This window comes from Pseudophryne corroboree, chromosome 3 (assembly GCF_028390025.1).
Source record: "Pseudophryne corroboree isolate aPseCor3 chromosome 3, aPseCor3.hap2, whole genome shotgun sequence".
Lineage (NCBI taxonomy): Eukaryota > Metazoa > Chordata > Amphibia > Anura > Myobatrachidae > Pseudophryne > Pseudophryne corroboree.
In genome coordinates, this window is record NC_086446.1 from 390,957,877 (window position 1) to 390,971,279 (window position 13,403).

At 44.9% G+C, this 13,403-nt stretch overlaps 1 protein-coding gene across 3 annotated transcripts in view; it reads left to right on the top strand.

Annotated features, from left to right (window-relative positions):
- Positions 1–13,403, top strand: part of BRCA1 (BRCA1 DNA repair associated) — a 373,734-nt gene that overhangs the window by 158,032 nt on the left and 202,299 nt on the right. For all 3 annotated transcript variants that reach the window (XM_063960072.1, XM_063960070.1, XM_063960071.1), the window contains exons 10-11: positions 6,162–9,011; positions 12,760–12,845. In XM_063960072.1, the coding sequence (XP_063816142.1) occupies positions 6,162–9,011; positions 12,760–12,845 (2,936 nt within the window). The remainder of the gene's footprint in view (positions 1–6,161; positions 9,012–12,759; positions 12,846–13,403) is intronic.

Here is a 13,403-nt window from a genome sequence, read left to right on the forward strand (position 1 = left end):
TTTCTCTGACGTCCTAGTGGATGCTGGGAACTCCGTAAGGACCATGGGGAATAGCGGCTCCGCAGGAGACTGGGCACAAAAGAAAAGCTTTAGGACTACCTGGTGTGCACTGGCTCCTCCCCCTATGACCCTCCTCCAAGCCTCAGTTAGATTTTTGTGCCCGACCGAGCTGGGTGCAATCTAGGGAGCTCTCCTGAGCTTCTTAGGAAAAGTTAGTTTTAGGTTTTTTATTTTCAGTGAGACCTGCTGGCAACAGGCTCACTGCATCGAGGGACTAAGGGGAGAAGAAGCGAACCTGCCTGCTTGCAGCCAGCTTGGGCTTCTTAGGCTACTGGACACCATTAGCTCCAGAGGGACCGAACACAGGCCCAGCCTCGGAGTCCGGTCCCAGAGCCGCGCCGCCGGCCCCCTTACAGAGCCAGAAGCAAGAAGAAGTCCGGAAAATCGGCGGCAGAAGACATCAGTCTTCACCAAGGTAGCGCACAGCACTGCAGCTGTGCGCCATTGCTCCTCATGCACACCACACGCTCCGGTCACTGATGGGTGCAGGGCGCTGGGGGGGGGGGGGCGCCCTGAGCAGCAATATGAACACCTTGGCTGGCTAAAATACATCACATATAACCCCCAGGGCTATATGGATGTATATTAACCCCTGCCAGATTCCTGAAAAAAGCGGGAGAAAAGTCCGCCGAGAAGGGGGCGGAGCCTGTCTCCTCAGCACACTGGCGCCATTTTCCCTCACAGCTCCGCTGGAAGGACGTCTCCCTGACTCTCCCCTGCAGGCCTGCACTACAGAAAAGGGTAAAACAAGAGGGGGGGGGGGGGGCACTAATTAGGCGCAGTATAATATAAACAGCAGCTATAAGGGGAAAAAACACTGTATAGTGTTATCCCAACATATATATAGCGCTCTGGTGTGTGCTGGCATACTCTCCCTCTGTCTCCCCAAAGGGCTAGTGGGGTCCTGTCCTCTATCAGAGCATTCCCTGTGTGTGTGCTGTGTGTCGGTACGACTGTGTCGACATGTATGAGGAGGAAAATGATGTGGAGGCGGAGCAATTGCCTATAATGGAGATGTCACCCCCTAGGGAGTCGACACCTGAGTGGATGGGCTTATGGAAGGAATTACGTGAAAGTGTCAGCTCTTTACAAAAGACGGTTGATGACATGAGACAGCCGGCTACTCAGCTTGTGCCTGTCCAGGCGTCTCAAAGACCATCAGGGGCTCTAAAACGCCCGCTACCTCAGATGGCAGATACAGACGCCGACACGGATACTGACTCCAATGTCGACGATGAAGAGACGAATGTGACTTCCAGTAGGGCCACACGTTACATGATTGAGGCAATGAAAAATGTTTTACACATTTCTGATAGTACAAGTACCACTAAAAAGGGTATTATGTTTGGTGAGAAAAAACTACCTGTAGTTTTTCCTGCATCTGAGGAATTAAATGAAGTGTGTGATGAAGCGTGGGTTTCTCCCGATAAAAAACTGATAATTCCTAAAAGGTTATTGGCATCATACCCCTTCCTGCCAGAGGATAGGGCACGTTGGGAAACACCCCCTAGGGTGGATAAAGCGCTCACACGCTTGTCTAAACAGGTGGCACTACCGTCTCCTGATACGGCCGCCCTTAAGGAACCTGCTGACAGAAAGCAGGAGAATATCCTAAAATGTATACACTCACACGGGTGTTATACTGCGACCAGCAATCGCCTCAGCCTGGATGTGCAGTGCTGGGGTGGCTTGGTCGGATTCCCTGACTGAAAATATTGATACCCTGGATAGGGACAGTATATTTCTGACTATAGAGCATTTAAAAGATGCATTTTTATATATGCGTGATGCACAGAGGGATATTTGCCGACTGGCATCAAGAGTAAGTGCGCTGTCCATATCTGCCAGAAGAGGGTTATGGACGCGGCAGTGGTCAGGTGATGCTGATTCCAAAAGGCATATGGAAGTATTGCCTTATAAAGGGGAGGAGTTATTTGGGGTAGGTCTATCGGACCTAGTGTCCACGGCAACTGCTGGGAAATCCACATTTTTGCCCCAGGTAGCCTCTCAACATAAGAAGACGCCGTATTATCAGGCGCAGTCCTTTCGGCCCCATAAGGGCAAGCGGGCAAAAGGCTCCTCATTTCTGCCCCGTGGCAGAGGAAAAAGGCTGCAGCAAACAGCCAGTTCCCAAGAACAGAAGCCCTCTCCCGCTTCTGCCAAGTCCTCAGCATGACGCTGGGGCTCTACAAGCGGACTCAGGCACGGTGGGGGCCCGTCTCAAGAATTTCAGCGCGCAGTGGGCTCACTCACAAGTGGACCCCTGGATCCTTCAGGTGGTATCTCAGGGGTACAAATTGGAATTCGAGACGTCTCCCCCCCCCCCCCCCCCCCCCCCCGCCGTTTCCTAAAGTCTGCCTTACAGACGTCTCCCTCCGACAGGGAGGCGGTATTGGAAGCCATTCACAAGCTGTATTCTCAGCAGGTGATAATCAAGGTACCCCTCCTGCAACAGGAAAAGGGGTATTATTCCACGCTGTTTGTGGTACCGAAGCCGGATGGCTCGGTGAGACCTATTTTAAATCTAAAATCTTTGAACACTTACATACAGAGGTTCAAATTCAAGATGGAGTCACTCAGAGCGGTGATCGCGAACCTGGAAGAAGGGGATTATATGGTGTCTCTGGACATCAAGGATGCCTACCTCCATGTCCCAATTTACCCTTCTCACCAAGGGTACCTCAGGTTTGTGGTACAGAACTGCCACTATCAGTTTCAGACGCTGCCGTTTGGATTGTCCACGGCGCCCCGGGTCTTTACCAAAGTAATGGCCGAAATGATGATACTCCTTCGAAGGAAGGGAGTTTTAATTATCCCTTACTTGGACGATCTCCTGATAAGGGCAAGATCCAAGGAACAGTTGGTAGTCGGAGTAGCACTATCTCAAGTAGTGCTGCGGCAGCACGGTTGGATTCTCAATATCCCAAAATCGCAGCTGATCCCGACGACATGTCTTCTATTCCTAGGGATGATCCTGGACACAGTCCAGAAAAAGGTGTTTCTCCCGGAAGAGAAAGCCAGAGAGTTATCCGAGCTAGTCAGAAACCTCCTAAAACCAGGCCAAGTATCAGTGCATCAATGCACAAGGGTCCTGGGAAAAATGGTGGCTTCCTACGAAGCAATCCCATTCGGCAGATTCCACGCAAGAACATTCCAGTGGGACCTGCTGGACAAATGGTCCGGATCGCATCTTCAGATGCATCGGCGGATAACCCTGTCCCCAAGGACAAGGGTGTCTCTCCTGTGGTGGTTGCAGAGTGCTCATCTTCTAGAGGGCCGCAGATTCGGCATTCAGGACTGGGTCCTGGTGACCACAGATGCCAGCCTGCGAGGCTGGGGAGCAGTCACACAGGGAAGAAACTTCCAGGGTTTGTGGTCAAGCCTGGAGACATCACTTCACATAAATATCCTGGAGTTAAGAGCCATTTACAATGCTCTAAGCCAAGCAAGACCTCTGCTTCAAGGTCAGCCGGTGCTGATCCAGTCGGACAACATCACGGCAGTCGCCCACGTAAACAGACAGGGCGGCACAAGAAGCAGGAGGGCAATGGCAGAAGCTGCAAGGATTCTTCGCTGGGCGGAAAATCATGTGATAGCACTGTCAGCAGTGTTCATTCCGGGAGTGGACAACTGGGAAGCAGACTTCCTCAGCAGGCACGACCTCCACCCGGGAGAGTGGGGACTTCACCCGGGAGAGTGGGGACTTCACCCAGAAGTCTTCCACATGATTGTAAACCGTTGGGAAAAACCAAAGGTGGACATGATGGCGTCCCGCCTCAACAAAAAACTGGACAGGTATTGCGCCAGGTCAAGGGACCCTCAAGCAATAGCTGTGGACGCTCTGGTAACACCTTGGGTGTACCAGTCAGTGTATGTGTTCCCTCCTCTGCCTCTCATACCCAAGGTGCTGAGGATTATATGGCGGGGGGGAGTAAGAACTATTCTCGTGGCTCCGGATTGGCCAAGAAGGACTTGGTACCCGGAACTTCAAGAAATGCTCACAGAGGACCCGTGGCCTCTACCTCTGAGAAGGGACCTGCTCCAGCAGGGACCCTGTCTGTTCCAAGACTTACCGCGGCTGCGTTTGACGGCATGTCGGTTGAACGCCGGATCCTAAAGGAAAAAGGCATTCCAGACGAAGTCATCCCTACTTTGATAAAAGCCAGAAAGGATGTAACCGCAAAGCATTATCACCGCATTTGGCGGAAATATGTTGCGTGGTGCGAGGCCAAAAAGGCCCTGACGGAGGAATTTCAACTGGGTCGATTCCTGCATTTCCTGTAAGCAGGAGTGTCTATGGGCCTAAAATTAGGATCCATTAAGGTCCAGATTTCGGCCCTGTCGATTTTCTTTCAGAGAGAATTGGCTTCAGTGCCTGAAGTCCAGACGTTTGTTAAGGGAGTGCTACATATACAGCCTCCTTTTGTGCCTCCAGTGGCACCCTGGGATCTGAATGTTGTTTTGGGTTTCCTAAAATCACATTGGTTTGAACCACTCAACACTGTGGACTTAAAATATCTCACATGGAAAGTGGTCATGCTGTTGGCCCTGGCTTCAGCCAGGCGTGTGTCAGAATTGGCGGCTTTATCCTGTAAAAGCCCTTACCTGATTTTTCATACGGACAGGGCAGAATTGAGGACGCGTCCTCAATTTCTCCCAAAGGTGGTTTCAGCGTTTCATCTGAACCAGCCTATTGTGGTACCTGCGGCTACTAAGGACTTGGAGGACTCCAAGTTGCTGGACGTTGTCAGGGCCCTGAAAATATATGTTTCCAGGACGGCTGGAGTCAGAAAATCTGACTCGCTATTTATCCTGTACGCACCCAACAAGCTGGGTGCTCCTGCTTCTAAGCAGACTATTGCTCGCTGGATTTGTAGTACAATTCAGCTTGCGCATTCTGTGGCAGGCCTGCCACAGCCAAAATCTGTAAAAGCCCACTCCACAAGGAAGGTGGGCTCATCTTGGGCGGCTGCCCGAGGGGTCTCGGCTTTACAACTTTGCCGAGCTGCTACTTGGTCAGGGTCAAATACTTTTGTGAAATTTTACAAATTTGACACTCTGGCTGAGGAGGACCTGGAGTTTTCTCACTCGGTGCTGCAGAGTCATCCGCACTCTCCCGCCCGTTTGGGAGCTTTGGTATAATCCCCATGGTCCTTACGGAGTTCCCAGCATCCACTAGGACGTCAGAGAAAATAAGAATTTACTTACCGATAATTCTATTTCTCGTAGTCCGTAGTGGATGCTGGGCGCCCATCCCAAGTGCGGATTATCTGCAATACTTGTACATAGTTATTGTTAACAAATCGGGTTATTGTTGTTGTGAGCCATCTATCCAGAGGCTCCTCTGTTATCATGCTGTTAACTGGGTTCATATCACAAGTTGTACGGTGTGATTGGTGTGGCTGGTATGAGTCTTACCCGGGATTCAAAATCCTTCCTTATTGTGTACGCTCGTCCGGGCACAGTATCCTAACTGAGGCTTGGAGGAGGGTCATAGGGGGAGGAGCCAGTGCACACCAGGTAGTCCTAAAGCTTTTCTTTTGTGCCCAGTCTCCTGCGGAGCCGCTATTCCCCATGGTCCTTATGGAGTTCCCAGCATCCACTACGGACTACGAGAAATAGAATTATCGGTAAGTAAATTCTTATTTTTATCTATTAGCATTTGGGTATCTTTGGCATGTTATGGTAGAAGTACTCTTTTTGACCTGCTAATATTTTTTTTGTTTTGTTAACTTTTAATTGATCAGTGTTGCTACAAAACATGATAGTTACAGGTTTTTTTTACATTTCTTTTTACTAGCATTTTTTAACACATGAAAATGGGCCTCATATTAGAATACTGTTTAAAGAAGTACCAATTTTGTTATCAAGCATCCTTTCTTTCTTTTTTTTTTTTTTTATATACAGGTATTATACTTTTGTTAAATTTGTAAGCAATAGGATTGCATCTGTGAATAGATGTACAAGTAGTACTGATGTAAATGGCTTTTCTTATTATGTTTTCTGAAGTTAAAAATACAGAAAAGATTGGTTTAATAAATTTACATTTTGTACATTTATTTGTGCTTTATTTTAAATTTGTATTCCATGTACATTTTCAGCTGAATATGGATTTTCTGAAAGAGACCTTGAAAGCACAAGAAGTCATTTATTATGTATGGATGGAACCCCAAAAGAACTATCCAATGAAATGAGGTCTACAGAAAGCAGAAATTGTTTAATTTTCAATGCAACCAATTGGGAAAAAAAGGCTGAACTGAATCGACAAGCAAACCTTGCTAAGAATGAAACCAATTGTGAGCACACAGGATCCAAAGATCCAGGCAAAACCAATATGCAGCTAGAGCAACATCTTCACAACAATAGCCAGATGTTGAAAATGTCAATAGACTATCAGTACGAGGAGTTGAGTAGTACTCAGGAAAGTCCAGGCGATTTGATATGTGCAGTGTCTAAAAAACGAATGAAGAGAAGTGTTCAAAGAGTTAATGAGTGGCTTTTAAAAACCACAGAGCTGCTGAATTATTCTTTGTGGGATGAAGATTTGCTCTCTGAAGTCTTTCCTGTAGCAGAACAAAATGACTCCGATATAGTTTCCTGTAATTCTGATGAGACTGAAATCATGGCTACAGTCCACCCTTGTGTTGTGCAGAATGCTTTGGAGAAGTCCAATGTTGAGGACAAGGTGTTTGGTAAAGTATACAAGAGAGAGAGAAAGTCAAACTCTGGGCTTAAAGTAACCTGTGTTGCTGATGTCCACGTTGATAATGTTACGGAGACCTTGAAAATAAAAGAGACTCCGAATGTCCCCAGTGTAAAGCGAAAGCGAAACACTAGCAGTCTTCAACCTGAAGACTTCATTAAGAGGGTGGAAGAAAAAGTGTCTGACTGTTTGTTAGCTCCTGATAAAAATAAATTGGGAATATCAAATTGCAGATCTTTAGATTGTGATCATATAGAAGCTTATATGCAAGATTTGAAAACTATTTCTGATGACCAGGAAACCAAACCAAAGAAACAAAAGAAGTCTTTGAAAAAGAAGTCTGGTAAATTGCAGGGTACACGGACAATGCAATCTCTGTCTTTGGTAGGAAGAGCAGACTTAATCTCATGCAAACAGCAGACGCCTTGTAATTCATCTGAATTGGAAATTGACAGTTTTCACAGTAGCAATGTGCCAGGACATGAGGTTATACAGAAAAATGTCAGGAGGAGCAGGAGACTTAAATCATTGCCAGAAAAAGTTTTGCCATATTCTGCAAATCTGATACCAACCCAGACCAATGATGCTGAAATGAATCTCGTCATAAAGGATTTGGAATTGCACAATGTTGATCTGTCAAATAAAACCAGTAACCTGAGGAGTCCTGAAACTGAGTCAAAAGGCATCAACACACAAATTACTACCATATCACCACCTAATATCAAAGCAATCCAAAATGTGACCAACACTGAAATTGAGTGTTCCCATTCAGAGAGTTCTGTTCACCTAACTAATAATGGGTGTGAAGATCCTTGGCATACACCTGCAAAGGCTGTGGAAAACGTTTTAAACAATGGAGAAATGGAAGACTCTGACATTGATACACAGCACCTGTTGATGACATTCAAAAGTGCTAAAAGAATGTCTTTTAAATTAGATGTGGTTACTGAAACTACTGGTAAAGATAACTTTGACCTTGGGAACATATCTAATATCCCCACCAACGTAACAAATGGACACCAATTGATACTGGGTAAAGAAATTGGTAACAATACAGATAACCTTTGTAATGGCAAAAGCCTTAGTAAGTCTAATATCCAGGAGGAGAACATTCAACCTCAAAGTAAGGGACCAAGCCTGTTGGCAACGAAACCAGGGAACACTAATAAATTGCATTTGAGATCTAAAAAGAAATGTGATTTCTCATCATCTGAAAACATGGACAGTACAACAGTACATGAAACTAAAACTGTAGCAGTTTCTGGTCAGCTGAATGACTTTACTCCAGTTAAAGAAACTGATCTCCACGAAGAAAATAATCAGAGACAAAATGCTGCTGTAAGTAAACATGAGGGACTTCAGTTACTTTCGGATACTGAATCAATGCGTTCACACCCTGCCATTACACATGAAAGTCCTGCCTCAGTCAGGCGAGGAAACCCTAAAAGTAGGGCCAATAAGGCAGAACGTGAACAAGCAAGGAACAGTTATCAGAAGGACAGTTTTGCTGAAGAGCAAGTAAATCAAACTACTTCTGCTATTGGCTCTCAAGATTCAATGGCCAATAGCATACCGTGCCATCCAGCATCTTGCAATAGCAGTCCTTGCAAAAGTCCTCAGGTTAACTCTGCTACTCCTGATGGATTGTTGGGCAGTGCTACCAGGCTCGGAGAAGTTACAAGATGCTGCGTTGTGACCGAAAAGTCATTTGTGTTTGATGGCACAAAGTCAGCATTACGTGGCAGTCCTGAGACGCCTGTCAGCCACTCACAACTCCTAACCAGAAGAAAACGTCAAGCGCAAAAGCTGGAGACCTCCTCCTCTGAAGAGTCTAGTGGAGATGAGGAGTTACCATGTTTTAATGCTTTATTGAGCAACACAACAAGTACTGCTGCCCAGAAGAATGCGTCTATTGGTTCTTCCCCAAAGCAACAAGGTGGAGGTGTTCTAGCTTTGTTTAGTAGCTGTAGTACTAGTGGCAAAACTCACACAAGCTGGAATCTCCTACAGGAACCATTTTTATTAAGTCAAGAGTCTCAATGTTCTGTGAATTTGTTCTCTTCTCAGTCAAACACATCTGATCATTCCGTGAATGGTGCTGCTGACCATAAATACATAAGCAATCAAAATAAGACCCAAGAAAGCACTACAGGACGAGCTATGAAGCAGCGAACGGTCAGTAATGAGAGCGAGCAAATGGTTCACGTAGAGAATGATCTTGAAGAGCCAAGCCACGAACCAAATCTAGGTACAGTTGCATCTTAATATTGAAAGAGCTTAATTGTGTAATAATTTTTCATTCCTTATTACCACAAATCATATTTTAGCATATGATTCTTATATTTTGAACAGGACCCCTCCAAGAGGGCTAAAAATTGTTTGTGTGAAGCTTGTTTTCTAAATGCATTCACCATCATCTAAGAGGTCAGAAGTTCATGCTGTTCACTATATTTTCTCCAAAGGAAGGGGGGAGTAATGCATACTTTTGTCTCCAATAAGCATGTTTTCTGACTTTATATTTAGGTACTGGATTCCATTGAGGTCACATGCTGTTTTAGTGGGATGTAGAAACAGGCTAAATGTGTCCATATGTAAATAGCAGCCAATGCTTTTCTGAGTATTCATGCTCTAGCATATTGGACTTGGTGCTGGTTTGTCCAAATGTTGACAGTTTTTTTTGTTTTGTTTTTTAACTTCATGTCTCTTAAAACTGACTACTGATTGTGATGATATAGCTATAGATAGAGATAGATATATAGATATAGATGGATATACAGTGCATCCGGCAAGTATTCACAGCGCTTCACTTCTTCAACATTTTGTTATGTTACAGCCTTATTGCAAAATGGAATAAATCAATTTTTCCTTCAAAATTCTACACACAATACCCAACAACTTGAAAAAAGTTATTTTTTGTGATTTATGCACATTTATTAAAAATAAAGTAAGAAATCACATGTACATAAGTATTCACAGCCTTTACTCAATACTTTGTTCATGCACCTTTGGCAGCAATTACAGCCTCAAGTCTTTTTGAATATGATGCCACAAGCTCGGCACGCGTATCTTTGGTCAGTTTCGCCCATTCCTCTTTGCAGCACCTCTCAAGCTCCATCAGGTTGAATGGGAAGCGTCGGTGCACAGCCATTTTCAGATCTCTCCAAAGATGTTCAATCGGATTCAAGTCTGGGCTCTGGCTGGGCCACTCAAGGACATTCACAGAGTTGTCCTGAAGCCACTTCTTTGATATCTTGGCTGTGTGCTTAGGGTCGTTGTGCTGCTGAAAGATAAACCGTCGCCCCATTCTGAGGTCAAGAGTGCTCGGGAGCAGGTTTTCATCCAGGATGTCTCTGTACATTGCTGCATTCATCTTTCCCTCTATCCTGACTAGGCTCCGAGTTCCTGCCGCTGAAAAACATCCCCACAGCATGATACTGCCACCACCATGCTTCACTTGTAGGGATGGTATTGGCCTGGTGATGAGCGGTGCCTGGTTTCCACCAAACATGAAGCCTGGCATTCACGCCAGAGAGTTCAATCTTTGTCTCATCAGACCAGAGAATTTTGTTTCTCATGGTCTAACAGTCCTTCAGGTGCATTTTGGCAAACTCCAGGTGGGCTGCCATGTGTTTTTTACTGAGGAGTGGCTTCTGTCTGGCCACTCTACCATACAGGCCTGATTGGTGGATTGCTGCAGAGATGGTTGTCCTTCTGGAAGGTTCTCCTCTCTCCACAGAGGAATGTTGTAGCTCTGACAGAGTGACCATCGGGTTCTTGGTCACCTCCCTGCCAAGGTCCTTCTTCCCTGATCGCTCAGTTTAGACTGCTGGCCAGCTCTAGGAAAAGTCCTGGTGGTTCCGAATTTCTCCCATTTACGGATGATGGAGGCCACTGTGCTCATTGGGACCTTCAAAGCAGCAGATCTTTTTCTGTATCCTTCCCCAGATTTGTGCCTCGAGACAATCCTGTCTCGGAGGTCTACAGACCATTCCTTTGACTTCATGCTTGGTTTGTGCTCAGACATGCACTGTAAAGTGTGGGATCTTATATAGACAGGTGTGTGCCTTTCCAAATCATGTCCAGTCAACTGAATTTACCACAGGTGGACTCTAATTAAGCTGTAGGAACATCTCAAGGATGATCAGTGGAAACAGGATACACCTGAGCTGAATTTTGAGTTTCATGGCAAAGGCTGTTATTACTTATGTACATGTGATTTCTTATTTTTTTATTTTTAATAAATTTGCAAAAATCACAGAACTTTTTTCACGTTGTCATTATGGGGTATTGTGTGTAGAATATTGAGGGGAAAAATGAATTCCATTTTGGAATAAGGCTGTAACATAACAAGATGTGGGAAAAGTGAAGCCCTTGAATACTTTCCGGATGCACTGTATATTTTATGTGCAAAGGTGTTCGACACGCCATTGACCATAGATACCTGTCCGGGTGCCCTCACGATTGTGGCTTGTATCCCCCCCCACATTGATATGCAAACAGTGGTGCGGCAGTACCGTGACTGCATCAGGGTGATGTCTATTTAAAGGCAAGCTTAATGTTATTCTGGGGTGTGGTATGTTGGGTAGATTAGATTTGGGTCGACAGTGTCTAGGTCGACCACTATTGGTTGATAGTAAGTAGGTCGACATGGTTTGTAGGTCTACATGGACTCTAGATCAACATGAGTTTTTAAACTTTTTTTGGTGTCGTTTTCTCCGTACAGTGACCGGGAACCTCAATTAGTGCACTGTGGCGCTCGGCACAGGTTACCGTTCCCAATTGTAGTCCACGTGGATCGTAAAGTATGCAGAAGTTCAAAAAGTGAAAAACTCATGTCGACCTTTTGTCATGTCGACCTACTTACTGTCGACTTAAAAACCAGATCCCGTTATCCTGACGACAGTTAACTCATTGAAACATTGATCTATCCACTGCTTTAGTGTGTCTCATTATTCTGAAGTGCCGCACCACTATATATGTGTGTGTGTGTATATATATATATATATATATATATGTATGTATGTATGTGTATATATATGTATGTATGTGTGTGTGTGTGTGTGTGTGTATATAATTTTGATGTCGGATTGAGATGGTCGAAAAGGGGGCCAAAACCTGTCGGATTTGGTCCCGTTTTCGACATCAACACGTGGATCGGCAGCTATTCCGCCGATCCACGTGCTTTTCGACAAGTCGAATGCCTCGACTTGTCGAAAAGCTTTGAATAGGTCGAATCAAGTTTCGACCTTAAAAAGTCGAAAACTGACGTCTTTTCGACAGACGTCAGTTTTCGACTTCAATTGAATATACCCCATAGTAGCTAATGCAGTATTGGCAATTAGCCTTGTTTGGTGTCAGCACTATCCTGTTTAGTGTGTGTCTTCTTTAATTCATTTTACAGCTCACTATATTCTCATTGCAGCCAGTGCTCATTCAGATTATATTTCATTATATTTACTTGCTACTTTGCAATAGATCTCACAGCCCGACATCATAAATTTTAGTTTTTTGGATGCTGTTCGTTCCATTTCTGTGCATTAACTTGTGTAATGAGCATGGGTTTCCCCATTAACCCAATCATTTCTATAGATTAGGAATGCTGGAAATGTTCCTATCACATGTCCACTATGACAATGTAGCTCACTGCTGCATGTGTCCTTTTACAGTGTGGTCAGTCAAACTGAGGCGGACAGTGAATTTTTAAAAGGGGATCTATATATAGAGCATAAGAACTGCAGGTTATGCTGCATGCTGACAGCATATCAAACACATGCTCAGATACAGATGCATATCATGCTGTTTACATTTGCTATATTTGAGGCAAACACAATGCTGGTGAGTAGCAAGTCTAAAAAATTGTCCAACGTGTCTGCTGTTGAGATCTTCAATTGCTTACTTTGTTTTCAGTCACAGTTTGCAGCGGTTATGTGATCTCTATTCATGTATTGTGGCACAGTCTGAATTGTAACCAACACTTGATCTCATTGTTTTCCTAGGTGAAATCTCGGGATGTGAGAGTGAAGCCAGTCACACTGGAGACTCTTCGGGACTGTCTTCCCAGTGCGAAATTCTCAATACACAGGTATCTTAAAGCTTTGAGATGTACAAGGCCTTTACAGTATATTCTACTAGTAGTTGGGTGGTGGTAGTATGGCACAGAGGTTTGTGTTAGTTTATGTGACCGTTAAGGTATCGGTGACAAAGATACATGTCCTGTGGTCTTGACTAACCTGTTCCATCCAGTAGCTACACTGGGCGGATGTGTGGGTGCTGCAGGAATTACAGTTCTAGGCCGGTATCCAATTAGCTGTGGTAATTTAGCGCAGCTAATGGATCGGCCCGGGGCTATCCACTTAGCCCAATAAGTAGCACATATTGGAGACTATGCTTCGGGTGCCAGAGAACCGTTTTTTCGCAATAACACATGGGTCCGGGAACGTGTCTTGGGTCCCATGTGTTATTGGCCAAAATCTGGCTCTAATTGGATAGCCTGATAATACTATCAGGCTATTTTAGCCTGTTTTTGCTGTGCGTTATATTACTTAATGCTTTTGGATACTGGAAATAGTCTCCATTGAACACCATCTGTAACGCCAAGCTGCGAGTGTACTTTTGACTGAACATACTGCGGCACCGAAAA